The 18,091-nt window shown below is 44.0% G+C and overlaps 1 protein-coding gene across 1 annotated transcript in view; it reads left to right on the top strand.

The window, feature by feature from the left end:
* The window catches only part of LOC147326897 (sodium channel protein type 4 subunit alpha B-like), a 41,718-nt gene that overhangs the window by 13,807 nt on the left and 9,820 nt on the right, over positions 1-18,091 (top strand). Inside the window, exons 15-23 of the mRNA XM_086302301.1 lie at positions 665-728; positions 1,559-1,713; positions 3,020-3,193; positions 6,078-6,179; positions 7,096-7,380; positions 7,535-7,588; positions 7,694-7,831; positions 7,955-8,059; positions 12,294-12,564. Coding sequence (XP_086158427.1) covers positions 665-728; positions 1,559-1,713; positions 3,020-3,193; positions 6,078-6,179; positions 7,096-7,380; positions 7,535-7,588; positions 7,694-7,831; positions 7,955-8,059; positions 12,294-12,564 — 1,348 coding nt within the window. The remainder of the gene's footprint in view (positions 1-664; positions 729-1,558; positions 1,714-3,019; positions 3,194-6,077; positions 6,180-7,095; positions 7,381-7,534; positions 7,589-7,693; positions 7,832-7,954; positions 8,060-12,293; positions 12,565-18,091) is intronic.

The following is an 18,091-nucleotide window of genomic DNA, read 5'->3' as shown; positions in this document are numbered from 1 at the left end:
AGACACTTTACCCTACTTACCTACTGGTGTTGGCCAGAGGGGCCGATGGCGCGATATGGCAGCCTCGCTTCTGTCAGTCTGCCCCAGGACAGCTGTGGCTACACCTGTAGCTGCCTCCACCAGTGTGTGAATGTGAGAGTGAATGAATAGTGGTATTGTAAAGCGCTTTGGGTGCCTTGAAAAGTGCTATATAAATCCAATCCATTATTATTATTTATTATTACACAGTACTATTTTCCTCACTGTGATCACTGTGCATGAAGAACATCTCTCCACCCTCGATGTGACCGCAGCATCATCAGAGCTTCAGCATAACTGCAGTTGTCTTTATGATGAATTGAGTGAAACACAGCGATGAGATGCTTTCACACACACATCCACAGCACACAGGTTTAAGGCAGACGACTGGACCGTGTAAAGTTCAGGTTTTAGTTTGAAATTCATCAGCAGCTGCTGATGTTAAAATCACTGCAACAGCTTAAAGAAGGTGATCATCAGACTTTTACAGGACTGAAATCAGCCATCCTGAATTCACAGACACAGTAAAGACCCGAGACATAAACCGCGTGAGCTTTCAGAGTGTGAACACTTAGTCCGGTGACAGTATTTTAAAGTAACTAGGACATTAAAGTTTATTTATGTTTGTGAACTTCTGTGTCTGCAGTGTGACGTCATGCAGAAACGTAAAGATGAAACTCATCCAGAACCTGAGGACTGCTGCTGCAACAGTATGAGCACACACACACACACACACACTGTTATATCAAATTATTATATGTAAAATAGTTTAAACCTGCAGTGACAAACCTTTGTCTCCCTCTTCTGGCAGTGAGAGTAATTACGTAAATGCTGAGCTTTGGTAAACGTGTTCATGTTTCACCATATTTGGATCACACAGACTCGGATACCTGCTAATTAGTGTTCAGTAACATCCAAATAAAATCCTCAAGTTTCAGTCCCTGAAACTGGACCTCAGACTTCTTGAATGTCTGTTGGTCCAGTCAACCTCACAGCAGCCATATTATTGGTCAGATGATTGTAATAAAAATGATCCAAAAGACTCCAACAGCACAAACACGGTCCAGAGGTCCAGTTCAGGGACTGCAATTGGCAGACAGCTAGCAGCTACACCCGCCTGTGTCACCATCCACCTGTTAGTCAAAGAGGCCCCGCCCCTAATAATGCCAACTTTAAGGCTCAATACAAACCTTCTCTCACTCTCTTACAGTTGTCATGAAAGGGGGAAATTATGGATATGGATTTGGTCTCAGGCTGTAAACATGTTTATTTGTGCTGTAAAGTTTTAACATAGGGACATGTTAAATCTATGGCGACCGGCTCACTGCTGGAGCCTCTGCTAGAGGAACTGCAGCTTTTGGTTCTTCTGTGCATGATTTAGTTTTCAGTGCCTCAGTTTGATGGATGATGTAGACCCAATTTAAAAGTTCAACAAACTGTGACATACAGAGATGATATCAAAGTTCCTTCACTGCAGCTGTTTCCGTTACATCAAGAGAACAGAAGCCAATCAGTCAGCAACGCCTCTGATGTGTTTCAGGCTGTTACATCTGCTGTCCGTTCCTGGAAATAGACACATCCCAGGGTACCGGCAGGGTCTGGTCTAACTTCAGGAGAGCCTGCCTCTGCATTGTGCAACACAAATTCTTTGAGGGCTTCATCGTCTTCATCATCCTGCTGAGCTGTGCAGCTCTGGTAAACAGACATTGTCAATACATATTTGACAATATACATCATGAATTCATGTCACATTCAAACCCTGGACTCACTTGGACATGTTTTATCTTCCTGGCTTAACTCCACACTGAAACCACTAAGCTAAACATATGGCACTGATAGCGACCTGCATGAACCCACAGACAGTTGATTTGGTCTTTGAAATCACTTTTGGATCAGTGTCTTGATGCATGCTCAATAATCCAGGTAAGTAAATCCCAAAGGTTGAATCTGTACACCTGGTCGTAACGTTTTCAGGAGAAACTTTCATCATCAGGGGACGTCTTCAGTCTCAGCTGACTGCAGGTCTCCAACCATATAAACAGGACATTTGCACACTGACTGAAACTAGCACCACTGAAGGAACAATGGGCTGGGAGGTCAGTTCCTTCATCGTTAATATGCAAATTCTTTTGACCATTTGATCAAAGACGATTGATCAATAACCATGAGTCCCATTCACAGAGAGTTGGGGAATGGCTGCAATCACAGCATTGTAAGATGGTGACAGATGTACCCTTAGGCCCCTCCTCCATTCAGAGATGGTCCTTCCCTTTTCACGTAAATGGCCTCCTTGACTCCGCCTTCAAACCAGCGTTCCTCCCTGTCCAGGATGTTACATCCTCATCATTGAAAGAGTGTCCACTGGCCTGTAGGTGTGAATAGACTGCAGAGTCCTGGCCTGACGAGGTGGCTCTTCTGTGTTGTGTCATCTGCTTGTGCAATCTACTGTTTATAAGGTTGGAAACCTGCAGTCCGCTGAGACTGAAGAAGTCACCTGATGATGATGAAACGTTTCTCCCACTGAAAACGTTCAGATGAACTGAATCAACCTTTTTGGGTTTTGGAGCTGTTGGGGTGGTTTCCTGTTCATGGGTAGAAAAGTTATGTCTTATTATTGCAGAGGTGCTGCTCTGAAAGACACAAAACATCCCCTCACTAAAGCGCCAGAGTTGCAGATGATCACAGTCTACAATATTAGAGAGAGGATCACAACAATCAGATGACAAGAGCAGCCCTTGGTGACAGTGGGAAGGAAGAATCCCTTTTTTTAACAGAAAGAGACCTCCATCTGAACCAGAATCAGGGAGGAGCAGCCATCTCCTGGATGTGTCGGAGGGTGGTGGGAAAAAACACAGACAGAAAAGAAGAGCTCATGAAGAACAAACAGGACAGCAGGTCGTCTGTTAAACCAGAAGGTCACACTGCTAGAATGACAGTGGTTGTCCTTAGATCGTCTCATATGCTGCTTGTTGTGAGTAAACAGGCGTGTGTTTGTGAACAGGTTTTTGAGGACATCTACCTGGGGCATCGTCCAGTCTTGCAGAGAGTTTTGAAGATGGCAGACCTGGTGTTCACCTTCGTGTTTCTGGTGGAGATGCTACTGAAGTGGATCGCTTTTGGATTCAAGAAATACTTCACAAGCTTCTGGTGCTGGCTCGACTTCCTCATCCTAGATGTAAGAGCACAATCGGCAGCACCGATTATTGGCAGTATTTTACAAAGCCAGTCACGGAGGGACCACAAGCCAGTGTTGTCCTAGTGCTGGTCCCAAGCCTGGGTAAATGGGGAGGGTTGTATCAGTAAGAGTATTCTGGCTAAATCTTGGAATGAACGAAAAATGATGTGGGGCATTTAACCATGTGTGGAGCTGGGGATCATAGACCCACCTCAGCATTGGTGATGGCACCGAAGCTAAAGGACGGGCTGTTCATGTCTGAGATGTGGGCGGCTTTGACAGGATGTCAGTATTTGACGTTGTAGTAAAGAAATGGGGTTGTTTCAGTTTGAACAGATAAACTAACAGCACACAGTCAGGCTGGGTAAGATGAACCTGCTGCTTCACTGCTCTCCTGTACAATGAGGTCAGTTCAATTTAATCGAGTTCAATTCAATGTTATTTATATAGCACCAAATCACAACAACAGTTGCCTCAAGGTGCTTTACACTATAAGGTCAAGACCCTACAGTAATGTTAAGGAAACCGAAAAAACCCAACAATAATATGACCCCCTATGAGCAAGCGCTTTGGCAACAGTGGGAAGGAAAGACTCTCTTTTAACAGGAAGAAACCTCAAGCAGAACCAGGCTCAGGGAGGGGCGGGGCCATCTGAGGCGGGGCCTGATGATTTAAGACCTTATTGGTTTAAGAGTATGTGAGGAGCAGGATTTTGAATTCTGGATTTAACAGGAAGCCAAAACAGGAGAAATCTGCTCTCTCTTTCTAGTCCCTGTCAGGACTCTTGCTGCAGCATTTTGGATCAGCTGAAGGCTTTTCAGGGAGTTTTTTGGACATCCTGATAATAATGAATTACAGTCGTCCAGCCTGGAAGTAATAAATGCATGAACTAGTCTTTCAGCATCACTCTGAGACAGGATATTTCTAACTTTAGAGATGTTGCACAAATGGAAGAACGCAGTCTTACATATTTGTTTAATATGTGCGTTGAAGGACATGTCCTGGTCAAACATGACTCCAAGGTTCCTCACAGTGTTACTGGAGGCCAAGGTAATGCCATCCAGAGTAAGAATCTGCTTAGATACCATATTTCTAAGCTTTTCAGGGCCGAGTACAATAACCTCAGTTTGATCTGAATTAAGAAGCAGAAAGTTAGCGGCCATCCAGGTCTTTATGTCTTTAAGACATTCCTGCAGTTTAACTCATTGGTGTGTGTTATCTGGCTTCATGGACAGATAGAGCTGGGTATCATCTGCATAGCAGTGTAAATGTATGCTATGTCTTCTAATGATGCTGCCTAAGGGAAGCATGTATAATGTAAACAGAATTGGTCCTAGCACTGAACCCTGTGGAACTCCATAATTAACCTCAGTGTGTGAAGAGGACTCTCCATTTACATGCACAAACTGGAGTCTATTAGATAGATATGATACAAACCACTGCAGTGCAGTACCTGTAATACCTACAGCATGTTCTAATCGCTCTAATAGGATATTATGGTCGACAGTATCGAACGCTGCACTGAGGTCTAGCAGGACAAGCACAGAGATGAGTCCACTGTCAGAGGCCATAAGAAGATCATTTGTAACCTTCACTAAAGCTGTTTCTGTGCTGTGAACTCTATGAGAAGTAAGCAAAGTTTATTTATTAAGTTTATTTATTTATTAAGCACTTTTCACAGAGTCGCTGTACACAAAAGGGTCAAATAAATCTGAACATTAAGTGCTAAAATATTCAATAAAAATATTTGATAAAATAAAATAAAATAAACAGGTAGTTTTAAAATAAATAAATAAACCTATAATCATTCCAATAAAACTTCTGAAGCCTGTTTAAACAAAGATTTTAGTCCACAGAGTCCACTAAGTGTAGTTGTGGTGGTAGACTGTTCTACAGCCTTGGTGCCACAGACTGAAAGCCTCTGTGCCCCCTCGTCTTTAGTCATTTACAGGGAACAACCAAAAAATCCAGAGTCTGTGAATGAAGAAAGAAAGCAATGATTTGTCCAAGCTGGAAAACAGGTTATTACAATAGTCTAAAAATAACTTAGAAATGTTACTTAAATGAAATGAACAGCAATATGATGAATATTTTATATGCAAGTCGAAGCCAGAGAAGAATCCAATATTACACCCCGTACATGGCTCAACTCCTTGAACAGTCCACCATATACAAGCACAGGTGAGCCCATAAATGGCAGGAAGTAAACATTCATTACTAAATAAGGAAACCAGAATCTTACATGCAAGCGCGCCCGCAGTTAAACACTATAGCTAATAGCATCCCCCACCATGCTAGATCTAGGGGAGGAAAAATATCTGCACGCAGTTCAAGAAAAGGTTTACAGTTTTAAACACAACAAGGACAACTTTGATCAGAATGACTTCAACAGAGGCAATGGTTTGTTCTAACAGAGACAGTCCTATCAGATAAGTAAGAAGAAAACCAGTCTAAGGCAGAGCCACATACACCAGCCTGAACCTCAAGCTTGTCAGGCAGAATGTTATGGTAAATGGTATGAAAGGCTGCACTAACACTGGACAGAATGATAGCAGAACAGTCCCCTGCATCAGAAACCATTCAAAGATCATTACAGATTCATTATACAAAAGACAGAGTAAAGACCTGATTTCCTACAGTTGAAACCTGACTGAAACTCTTCCAATAAGCCATTCCTCTGCAGATGATCTGTTAGCTGTTGACAACTACTGTTTCAAGAATCGATAACATGAAGGCTGGGGATTGGCCTATAATTAGCTAAGACAGCTGGGACAAGGGGTTGGTTTTAAGTAATGTTTAACAACTGCCATCTCGAAGGCCTGTGGCTTGTAGCCGATTATTAGAGACAGGTGGATCACATTGTCACCGCTGTGCTGTCTTCTAGGTGTCTCTGTTCTCCCTGATGGGCAACATGCTTGGATACACCAGCCGGCCTCTGAGAGCTCTGAGGACTCTGAGGGTCCCGTCTCGCTTCAAGGGCATGAGGGTGAGGCAGGCACTCATACAGATACAGACATTGCCGAGCAGGATGTAGGTGTACTCTTCTGCTAGAGAAAGAAGATCAAATATTTATAAAATTCTTTGCTTGTTAAATGATTTGTAGAGTTCGTGTGACTTTCTCTTTTGCTCTACTCATCATTGTGTTCCCTTTTTAGGAGATTTGAGTCCTTAGGGTGTGTCTGTTATTTCCCATAGACACTGAAGGTTTGTCCTATCCATCATCATTCTCCTTATTTGCAGGGTATCTGTCCCTAACAGTTTCTTCGATTTCACCCAACTCAGGGAGCGTTCATCAAACAATCTTTGTTTTCTTATTTCTCGGTTGTCCATCCTACAGACGTGGCCCAGGTATTTTAATCGCTGGTGTAAGCAGAAGGACTTTATCACTTTTGTCTCAGTAATGCGTGCAGGTCTGCATTTGTGAGTTTTAATCGCCAACCCGTTATTCAGCCTCCCAAATCTGTATGACCACACAAAAAGAACACACTGTCCTTTGATGTTCAGAGGAAAGTTTTCCCATACTTGAGGAGGTTACTCCACAGACTGGCGGCTGTGCTCCATTTGGTCAGCCAGGCACAAGACTGGGTTCCCCAGGGTGTAGCTGTCCTAATGATGGAGGTGTGAGAGGCGACTGGTCTTACCAGGACTTATCAATGCCTTGTAACCCTAGTATAAAGCCAGTTGCATGTCACACAATTTACACCCCAAGTTGAATGATTGTTTACGTTGTATATCATTTGCTTAGTTTTTGTTTACAGGTTTTCAGGTCTTTCAGTAGCTAATAGTGAACTTTCCTGACAGAACTAAAGTCCTGTTGGATGGAGAGCCAACGTGGAGGCAGCTTATTAACTGGATGTGAGCTGATTCACAGCAGAGACCTTTTTGTCTCTGTCTGTGTGCAGGTGGTGCTGAAGGTGCTTGCCGTGACGCTGCCCTCCATGTTCAGCATGCTGCTGGTGATTCTGGTCATCTGGCTTGTCTTCAGCGTGATAGGAGTGAATCTGTTTGCAGGAAAGTTTTCTTACTGTTACAATGAGACTTCAGAGGAGCTTTTCTCCTTTTACGTGGTGAACAACATGACTGAATGCTTTTCACTGATGGATCAGAATTTCTCTGAGGTCAACTGGAAGACGTGGACGTTTAATTTTGACAATGTGGGGATGGGTTTCCTGTCGCTGCTGATCATGGTCAGTGTGAACACTCTAACTTGTTAGTTAGAATGCATAAAACCATCAACTGTGTGGAAAAAACATAACCAAGCTAACTAAAGTCAGTATCATTTAGTAATAGAGCTTGAATTCATTGTTTTTCTAATGAAACTCTGTGTTGATTGTGGGTCAGGGGACGTCTTCAGGCTGGATGGACATCATGTATGCAGCTGTGGACTCCAGACAAGTCAGTATACACGCTGGATCAGTACTATTACTGTTGCTGTTATTGCTGGTATATTACTACTGTGTGTGTGTGTTAAAACCACTGTGTGTGTGTGTGTGTGTGTAGGTGGAAGACCAGCCGCACTACGAGATCAATGTGTACATGTACCTGTACTTCATCTGTTTCATTATCATCGGCTGCTTCTTTACGCTGAACCTCTTCATTAGAGTCATCATTGATACGATCCACCAGCAGAGACACAAGATAGGTCACGCACACACACACACACACACAGTTGGGCATCAGTCTGTAGAAGCTCCACAGTGTTGGCTGAATTCGTTCTTCCTGTTTCTGTCAGTTAACTTTGCTCTTGTCTCTCATCTCTACTTCGGAGGGAAACATGTTTTTGTGACGGACCAGCAGCAGAAATATTTGAGCACCATAAAGAAACGATTCTCTGAAAAACGCAACAAAACTGTTCCACAACCTCAGGTCAGTTCAGATATAGTTCTTCAGTCTTTGTCAACTGCTGGCTGATTTTCATTTTTAGCCCAGTCCTTGTACCCGACCACTTTCAGAAGATTACCCAACTCTGACCCATTCAGGCATAAAAGAGGCTCCTAACTCAAGGGATGAACTAATGTTGTGTCCACACATGATGCACAACTCAGGAAACAACCAGTTTCAAGTTGTATCTTTGAGCTCTTTTGCTGAATTTGTGAAAAATGCCAAAGTAATGGGAATCTAAGGAGCTTGGAAAGAGAACCGTTAGTTGTTTGAAGACGTTTCAGCTCTCATCCGAGAAGCTTCTTCAGTTCTAAGGTCAAATGGTGGAGAGTCCCAGATTGAAACCCAGTGGGAGTTTCCCCCCAAAGAGGTACAAAGGACCCCCTGATGATCCTCTACCTAATCACATGAGCCAAGGTGTGAAAACGGGTGTGGGTCACAATCAGCCAGGGTTTCGGGTGAGCTCATGGTGAAACCCGGCCCCACCCTGTCATGTGATTTCCTGAGGCCAGATGGCCCAGGATGTGAGTGGGTGTTAAGGCGTCTGGGGAGGGATCTCAGAACTGGATTATAGATGGCAGAGAGTTGTAAACTCCAGGTGGACTTAAATGGCTTCTTTCACTCCTCTTTTAAACATCTGTCCTCTCTGTCCAACATGTGAACATTGGAATCCTCGAAAGAGCGTCCTTTCCCCCGTGTCACCTATTGTAGCCAACTTAACTCTCTTCCTATTGAAAAAACAAAAGTTGTATCCAAGATGGCCGACTTCTAAATGGCCACCATGGTCACCACCATGGTAGACAAACTGGCAGCTCTTACTGTGGTGGCATCTGTCATTTTTTTCAGTGTGGTATGTTGGAGCAGCAGTTTATCGGCAGCTGAGAGGAAGAGGCTGGATAAACTCATCAGGAAGGCCAGCTCTGTTCTGGGATGCACCCTGGACCCAGTGCAGGTGGTGGGAGACAGAAGGACTGTGGCCAAAATAACATCTCTGATGGACAGAGTCTCCCACCCCATGCATGTAGATGTTGCTGCAGAGCTGCTTCAGTGACAGACTGCTGCATCCTCAATGCATGAAGGAGCGTTTCTGCAGGTCCTTCCTCCCTGCAGCTGTCAGACTGTACAATCAGAACTGCTCCCAACAATCATAGGTCTGCGCTGTAACTGCAATAATTTAATCAACCGATTCGCACAGCAACCTGGTTTGCCTCTTAGCTGTAGTTAATTTTATTTAATTTAACACTAGATTTACTAACCCTGCGCAAATTTGCGTAAATCCCCTGAACCTAAAACCTATTAGAATTACTGACTTTTTTTATTTTCTGGCGCAAGTCCCAAGGTGTTATTCAAACTGGGGTGAATAAAATGAATAAGGCTGGGCAGCATCACCTCATCCCCCATCACACTGAACACTGGTGCTCCACAGGGGTGTGTACTGAGCCCTCTCCTGTACTCACTCTACACCTACAACTGCACGGCCACTAACAACTCCAACATCATTGTGAAGTTTGCGGACGACACTACAGTGGTGGGTCTTATCACCAACGGTGATGAGACGGCCTACAGGGAGGAGGTCAGCGCCTTGACCCACTGGTGTCAAGACAATCAGAATCAGAATGGGTTTATTGCCAGATGTTGAGGTTTACAACATTAGGAAATTGCTGCGGTGCTTCAGTGCAGACAATAAGAATTAAAGTGCTATGTAGAAAGAAAGATATGTGCATGAGATATACATGAGATATATACATGAGAATAAGAATTATGAGTGCTGCGTAGAAAGATATATACATGAGTGCAGGTGGTGATCAGTGCCAAACATGGAATGATGCAGTGACACAGCGTAGGGTCATGTGTTAGTGGCGGGGACAATCATGTGGTTATTGTTCATGTGTCCAACAGCAGAGGGGAAGAAACTGTTCTTGTGGCGAGAGGTTCTGGTGCGGATGGACCGGAGCCTCCTGCCTGAGGGGAGCAGGTCAAACAGACTGTGTCCAGGGTGAGAAGGGTCAGCTGAGATCCGGGCTGCACGCCGCAGTGTCCTGGAGGTGTACAGGTCCTGCAGAGATGGGAGTCTGCAGCCAATCACCTTCTCAGCAGAGCGCACAACACGCTGCAGTCTCTGTTTGTCCCTGATAGTGGCTCCAGCGTACCACACGGTGATGGAGGAGGTGAGGATGGACTCGATGATTGCAGTGTAGAATTGCATCATCGTCTGTGTTGGCAGGTTGAATTTCTTCAGCTGCCTCAGGAAGTACATCCTCTGCTGGGCTTTCTTGATGACGGAGGTGATGGTGGGCTCCCACTTCAGGTCCTGGGTGATGGTGGTACCCAGGAAGCGGAATGAGTCCACAGAGGTGATGGGGGTGTCAGTCAGGATGATGGGGGGGAGTGGGGCTGTGTGCTTCCTGAAGTCCACAATAATCTCCACTGTCTTCTGGGCATTCAGCACCAGGTTGTTGTGGCTGCACCAAGACACCAGACGTTCTCATCTCACCCTCAACGTCGCAAAGACAAAGGAGTTGATAGTGGACTTCCGGAGGTGCAGAGAAGTACACACCCCCATCACCATCAACGGCGCTGCTGTGGAGAGAGTGAGCAGCTTCCGGTTCCTTGGGGTACATCTGGCTGAGGATCTTACGTGGTCAGTACACACAAACAAAACAGTGAAGAAGGCGCAGCAGCGCCTCTTCTTTCTCAGGAGACTGAAAAGATTCGGCATGAGCCCCCGCATCCTCAGGACCTTCTATCACTGTGCCATTGAGAGCATCCTCACTGGATGCATCACCACCTGGTATGGCAACAGCACCGCCTACAACTGCAAAGCTCTCCAGCGAGTAGTGCGGTGCTCTGAACGGATAATTGGAGGTGAGCTTCCCTCCCTCCAGGACATCTACAGGAAGCGGTACCCGAGGAAAGCGGGGAGGATCATCAAGGACTCCAGTCACCCCAGCCATAAACTGTTCAGACTACTCCCATCAGGAAGGAGGTTCTGCAGCATCCGGTCCCGTACCAGCAGACTGAGAGACAGCTTCTTCCATCAGGCCATCAGACTGCTGAACACTTCATAGACACCTCAGCTTCACTTAAGAGAACTTCAACATTATGCACTCCACACTGTATATAAATGCCACTGTTTTGCACATGTCCAACTACCAACCTCTGTATATTTTATATATTTTATTTATTGTTTATTCTATTTAATTTTTAAAATATGTATAGACACACACGTAGATATTTATATTTAGTATACACATTCAGTAATGCACATACACTCTTATACTGTACATATATTTATTCATATAATTCTCAGATTTACCCATTCTTATATTTTGCTTGTTCTTATGTTATTGTATTTTAACACAACTCTGTTGCTTGTGAAGCTCGCACACAAGAATTTCACTCGCATGTACTGTACCAGAGTACCTGCACATGTGATGTGACAATAAAAGTGATTTGATTTGAAAGTTCATCTCGCTTCCATCGGCCCAAAGATGTTTCTCAGACCTGTACACGCTCCTTTAGATGTTTTCTGGTAAAATCTATTCTAGCACTTCTTGAGTGTAACCAGTAGTTTGCATCTTGTTGTAAACTCTCTGTATTGATCGTAGACTTTCAAAGAGTTTCACCAACCTCCTCAAGAATCCCCTTGACTCAATTAGATGCTCTGATCCTAAATACAACACCTTGAATCAGTTTCAGGTTTTGTAACTGCTCAAACTTTCATTGAATAATGAGGGAATGGGCTTTACTGTTTGTCACCTTTGAGCCTCTGAAAACGGGGGACTGCATGAAACAACAGTTGATGGAATATTTTTACAAACCTTTAAAACTCACGGTGTGCAGACACTAAAATACGCATCAGAGTCCAGATACTTATGGATATATGTTCATATGTAGCACGTGAAGGCACGTATGGAGGCGTTGCAGTAATAAAGGTAATGAATGTTAGAGCTGTCAGATCAATGACTGTAAGGACGAGTCTCATTTTGTGCAGTAGAGAGAGTCATCAGCTGTCAATCAGACTCTTACACCAGCCTTCATATATTAGCCTGTTGCCTCCTACTGTGGAGGTGAAGAAACAAATTCTGTTTCAGCAGTGATTAAGATAACATTGGATCACAAAGTTTCTCCTGTAAGAGGGTTTTTACTGAAAACTATTTGCAGTGTCAGCAAACCAACTGACTGCCGGAGTGTTTAAAGCTTACGTCTTTGTCTCCAGAATTGCTGCCTGGCTTGGCTGTTTGACCTGGTCACCGCTCTGTACTTTGAGATCTTCATGGTGGTGGTTATCTTCTTCAACATGGTGGTTCTAATGGTGGAGACTGATGATCAGAGTGAGGAGAAGTCACTTGTCCTGAACTGGATCCATCTCATCCTTGTGGCCATCTTCCTTGTTGAGTTTATCCTGAAGATCATTGCACTCAGACAGCATTACTTCAGAAATGTCTTGCACATTGTGGACTTTGTGGTTCTCACTTTGTCCATTATAGGTGAGTCCTACACACAGAAACAATCTTATTTTCTTATCTGATCTCAGTTTGGTTAGTTACTGCAAATGTCTGCGGGCTGTAACAGAGGTGTGGACTCGAGTCACATGACTTGGACTCGAGTCATTAATTTTATGACTTTAGACTTGACTTGAAAAAATGTTCTAAGACTGTGACTTGACTTGGACTTTTACACCAATGACCTGGGACTTGAATTGGACTTGAACCGGTTTACTTGAAAAGACTTGATGTTTCACCCCAAATATAAAATTTAACATGCAAAGTGTGCACCATTAATTCAATTTATTTAAATGGTAATAAATGGCCTGTATTTATATAGCGCTTTACTAGTCCCTAAGGACCCCAAAGCGCTTTACATATCCAGTCATCCACCCATTCACGCACACATTCACACACTGGTGATGGCAAGCTACATTGTAGCCACAGCCACCCTGGGGCGCACTGACAGAGGCGAGGCTGCCGGACACTGGCGCCACCAGGCCCTCTGACCACCACCAGTAGGCAACGGGTGAAGTGTCTTGCCCAAGGACACAACGACCGAGACTGTCCAAGCCGGGGCTCGAACCGGCAACCTTCCGATTACAAGGCGAACTCCCAACTCTTGAGCCACGATCGTTATTCAAACCACACTCCGTATGTATGTATGTGTGCGTGAGCTGTAGCACAGCCAATCAAATTAACCAGATTTTTAAAGAAAAGAAAAGGAAAAAAACGCTCAAAAATGCTGCAAGGAGTTAATTTTTTCAGGTACATAAACTATGAAGTAGTCAACAAAAAACCGAAATGCAATATGCAAAACATGCAAGTAGAGAATCACAGTTGAAGTTGTATAAAGAACGGTAGGCGGGGCTTCATGACTTCATCTAACTAGCAAATGTTGTCCAGGCTCCGTTGGTGATACAGTTTTTTTTAATGTGTATGATATTTTTGTCATGTGTTGAGAAAAACACAGATTTAAAAATTACATGGTCTAATATTTACATTTAGCATAACTGCAACATTTTTTTTTTGTTTTTTTGTTTTTTTTAAAGACTCGAAAGGACTCGAAATTCAAAGTTTCAGACTTGTGACTTTACTCGGGCTTTTACACCAGTGACTTGAGACTCGACTCTGACTTGCCTGACATTACTTGAGACTTGACTTGTGACTTGAGGATAAAGACTTGAGACTTACTTGAGACTTGCAACACAATGACTTGGTCCCACCTCTGGGCTGTAACAGGAAGTACAACGTTCCCTGTTTTTACTCTAAAGTCAGTCTGTGTCATCGTTTCTGCAGTTTAAAATGTCTTTGCCCTCTTCCTGATTTCCAGATGTTTGTCACACTTACATGTTTCAGATCAAACAATGAAAATATTTGTCATTATTAAGGGGAAAAAAACCCAAATCCAAACCTGGCCTGTGTGGAAAACCTCCACTTATCAGAATCAGAATCAGAATACTTTATTGATCCCTGGGGGAAATTATTTTTTGTTACAGTGCTCCATTTTAAACCAACATTAAGACAAGACAGACAATACGCTAACTAAGAATAGTACAATATATACATACATACATACATACATACATACATACATACATACATAAGTCACTCATAAATAAATAGCTGAAAAAGAAACATGTGTAGTTATAGCAGCAAACAGTGTGTTAAGTGGATGCGTTGTACCGGGAGCCACAGGCAGGAAAGATTTCCTGTGTTGTTCAGTGGTGCATCATGGGTAATCTCAGTCTCTCACTGAACGTGCTCCTGTGACTGACCAGCATGTCATGGAGTGGGTGGGAGGTGTTATCCAACATTGTCTTTATCTTGGACAGCATCCGCCTCTCCGACACCACCTTGAGGGAGTCCAGCTCCATCCCCACAACATTGCTGGCCTTACGGATCAGTTTATTAAGTCTGTTGGCATCTGCTGCCCTCAGCCTGCTCCCCCAGCATGCAACAGCATAGAGGATCGCACTGGCCACAACAGACTCATAGAAAATCCTCAGCATTTTCCGGCATATGTTGAAGGACCTCAGTCGCCTCAAAAAATAGAGACGACTCTGGCCCTTCCTGTAAAGTGCTGTGGTGTTTTTAGCCCAGTCCAGTTTATTGTCAATGTGTACTCCAAGGTATTTATAGTCCTCCACAATGTCAACACTGACCCCCTGGATTGAAACAGGGGTCAAGTGTTTCCTGGTCTTCCTGAAGTCCACGATCAGTTCCTTGGTCTTTGCCACGTTGAGCTGCAGATGATTCTGCTCACACCACGTGATAAAGGAGTCGACCACAGCCCGGTACTCTGTCTCATCATCCCTGCTGATGCATCCAACCACCGCAGAGTCATCAGAAAACTTCTGAAGATGGCAGGTCTCTGTGCAGTGGCTGAAGTCTGTGGTGTAGAGGGTGAAGAGGAAGGGGGAGAGGACAGTCCCCTGTGGTGCCCCTGTGTTGCTAATCACCTTGTCAGACACACACTGTGGGAGACGTACATATTGTGGTCTTCCTGTCAGGTAATCAACAATCCAGGACACCAGAGAAGCATCCACCTGCATCGCTGCTAACTTATCACCCAGGAGGGTCGGCCTGATGGTGTTGAAAGGCATCAAAAGCAGAAGAAAGAGTGTGGTGTGTCTGTGTTATTTCCATTGTTGTCTAAAGCATTGGAGAAGATGGTCCTCTCACAGACGCAGGCCTCCTTGGATGCAAATAATATCAGCGATAAATTCCAGTCTAGCTTTAAACCACGCCATAGCACCAAAACAGCGCTGCTGAGAGTCCTTAATGGCCTTCTTTTATTTGCCGACTCAGAGTGCTCTACGTTCTTAGTTTTATTGGACTTGACCTCTGCCTTTGATATGGTTGACCATAATATCCTCCTATTGAGGCTTGAGCACACAGTAGGCATAATGGGTAATGCCCTGAACTGGTTTAGATCGTATCTGTCGGACAGGTCTTACATACTTACTTGCTCTTCCTCTGTTGCTCCCCTCTACTGTGGTTTGCCCCAGGGATCTGTGTTGGGCCCTATGTTGTTTTCATTGTGTATGCTGCCCCTAGGCTCTGTCTTAGAGAAGTATAATATCTCCTGTCACTTTTATGCTGATGATATTCAAATTTACTTTCGGCTCTCTGGTGATGTTTGGTCATCAGTACACTGTCTGCTAGAGTGTTTGAGAGAGGTCAAAGATTGGCTCTCTGATAACTCTCTTATATTGAACAAGAAGAAAACAGAAATCGTGCCGTTCGACAACCATATTTCACAGGGCCAATTTGCTGATACTCTTGGACCCCTTGGCACCTTTCTTTCTGGCACTGTTAACAACTTAGGTGTCCTCTTAAACAGCTAAGTTTGACAAACAAGTATCCTCGGCAATGTTCCCTCTAAGCTGCACGCATGGGCAATTGCGCACTGCTGGCACAGTCTCTGCACACAAAAAAAGAAAAAATCGAACCTGAATTGAAATTAAATTTAAAACTTTAACAATCCTGTTTTGCAGTGTTAGTCAGTGACTGACTGCTCCCGTATGTGATCAGAACGATGCCACCTTATCCCAAAGTCCAGCCAATGATGCGATTCACATTCGTATATACGCAGCTAATCAACGTCGCTGACAGGCTCTGACCGCGTCCTTATGCGCCGACACCGGTGTTTTAGCAAAGCGGCTGCTGTGGAGTGAAGCCACGTTAATGACAACGTGTACAACCATTGGAGATGTGAGCAGGACAGACGGAACAACTGACGGACAAAGTGTGGACTTTATACCAGTTTTTAAATTGTGTTGATCGGCCACGTAAAACCAGAGTTATGATAAAATATCTGCAATGTTTGGTTTTCTTCCTGAATACTGTCGTTGTTTATATTTACTGCAGGAAGAAATGGTAAAAACGGCGTTTTATAAGGAAAACGCTCAAAAGCCTGCGAGCAAAGACAACACCAAAAAAACCCCACCCTTTCCTATTGGTCGAAAAATATACCATGTCGACCAAAAAATGATATGGCAACATGGCCTTTAGTTGTTTAGGAAGGAGGAAGTTTTAGGAGTGACGGCGAGAGAGAGGGGGGGAGAGGGGGGGAGAGGGGGAGAGGGAGAGGGAGAGGGGAGAGGGGGGGAGAGAGAGAGAGGGGGGGAGGGAGAGGGGGAGAGAGAGGCGGGGAGAGGGAGGGGGGGGGAAGAGAGAGAGATTTGAGATTTGTGACGTTTAGCGTGTTTGGAGTGTGTAGTTAGTGTGTAGTTAGTGTGTAGTGTGGTCAGTAGTGTTGTGTGTCAGAACAATGAGGCGCCTGCTGAGTGTTACAGGTGTTACAGCAGTGACACATCTGCTGCTGTCAGGCCTGCAGGTATCAGGCTGTTGTTCTCCTTCATCTCATAGTGGACAGAAATTATTTTTTGGAGCGGCACAAATAATTTGTGTGGCATCAGATTTGATGCAGAACAGCTGATTGTTCTGTAAATAGTTTGAAATGTTTGTTTAAAAAACGCTTTGGCTGCATTTTTAGGTAAACAGCTGCAAAAAACTTTGTTGTTTGCATAACTCAGTTACTCTTTTGAAGAAGTAACTAAATAATTAATTGCCCAACATTGGTCATTATTTACTGTATTTTGCAGACAGAGTTACAGGACTCTCTCCCACAGAGTCATACTCATAATACAAGTCAGAGCTTTATAAAAAAAAAAAAAGAAAGTTGTGTTTTCAAAACTGGAGTTCAAGTTATTTTTACTTCCAATAGTGTTAACATGCTACAAAACCAATTTTTCTAAAACATTGTAAGTGGCCTAAAGCAGTTAATTAAAAGTCGTCTAAGATAAATGTAAATGCTGTAATTTGATTACTTTAATAAACCATGTAAATTGGATGGATTAGATGCTGGCGTGACCACAGTGCACACGTCTGCTGGTGCTCACAGTGGTCCAAGGGACGCTCAGGGAGTTTGTGTGTTCGCTCAGACACGTGAAACATTAGAGGGAACATTGATCCTTGGTAGTTAAATCTAGTTTTTACCAACTGCGTCAAATATCCAAGGCCAAGCACTACATAGGACCTTGAGAACCTATCCATGCATTTCTGACCTCTAGATTAGACTACTGTGATTCCCTTTACTTTGGTCTCTGCCCTTCTTCATAGATTGCAGCTTGTCCAGAATGCTGCGGCACACCTTTTGACTGGAACCAGAAGGTTTGCCTCTATTACCCCAGTCCTCGCTGACCTGCATTGGCTCCCTGTCAAATACCACATTGAGTTCAAAATTCTCTTGCTCACCTTTCAAACCATAAACAATACTGCGCCATGCTACCTCATTGAACTCCTTAATCCGTATATCCCCAGGAGAGCCCTAAGATCATCAGGACAGTTACTCTTGGTGCAGCCTAGATCCCAGCTAAAGACCAGAGGTGACCGTGCTTTTGTCCTGGCAGGCCCTAGCTTCTGGAACAATCTTCCTGCTGCCGTTCACGCCTCTGATTCCATCCATTCATTTAAATCACAGTTAAAAACTTAGCTGTGTGGCCGAGCGTTTTCGGTTAGTCAA

This window comes from Aulonocara sp. 'chitande type north' Nkhata Bay, linkage group LG7, assembly GCF_057382095.1.
Source record: "Aulonocara sp. 'chitande type north' Nkhata Bay isolate Kocher_YH1m ecotype deep benthic linkage group LG7, A_spYH_male_GT1.1, whole genome shotgun sequence".
NCBI lineage: Eukaryota > Metazoa > Chordata > Actinopteri > Cichliformes > Cichlidae > Aulonocara > Aulonocara sp. 'chitande type north' Nkhata Bay.
This window is presented reverse-complemented; position numbering and strand designations above follow the sequence as displayed.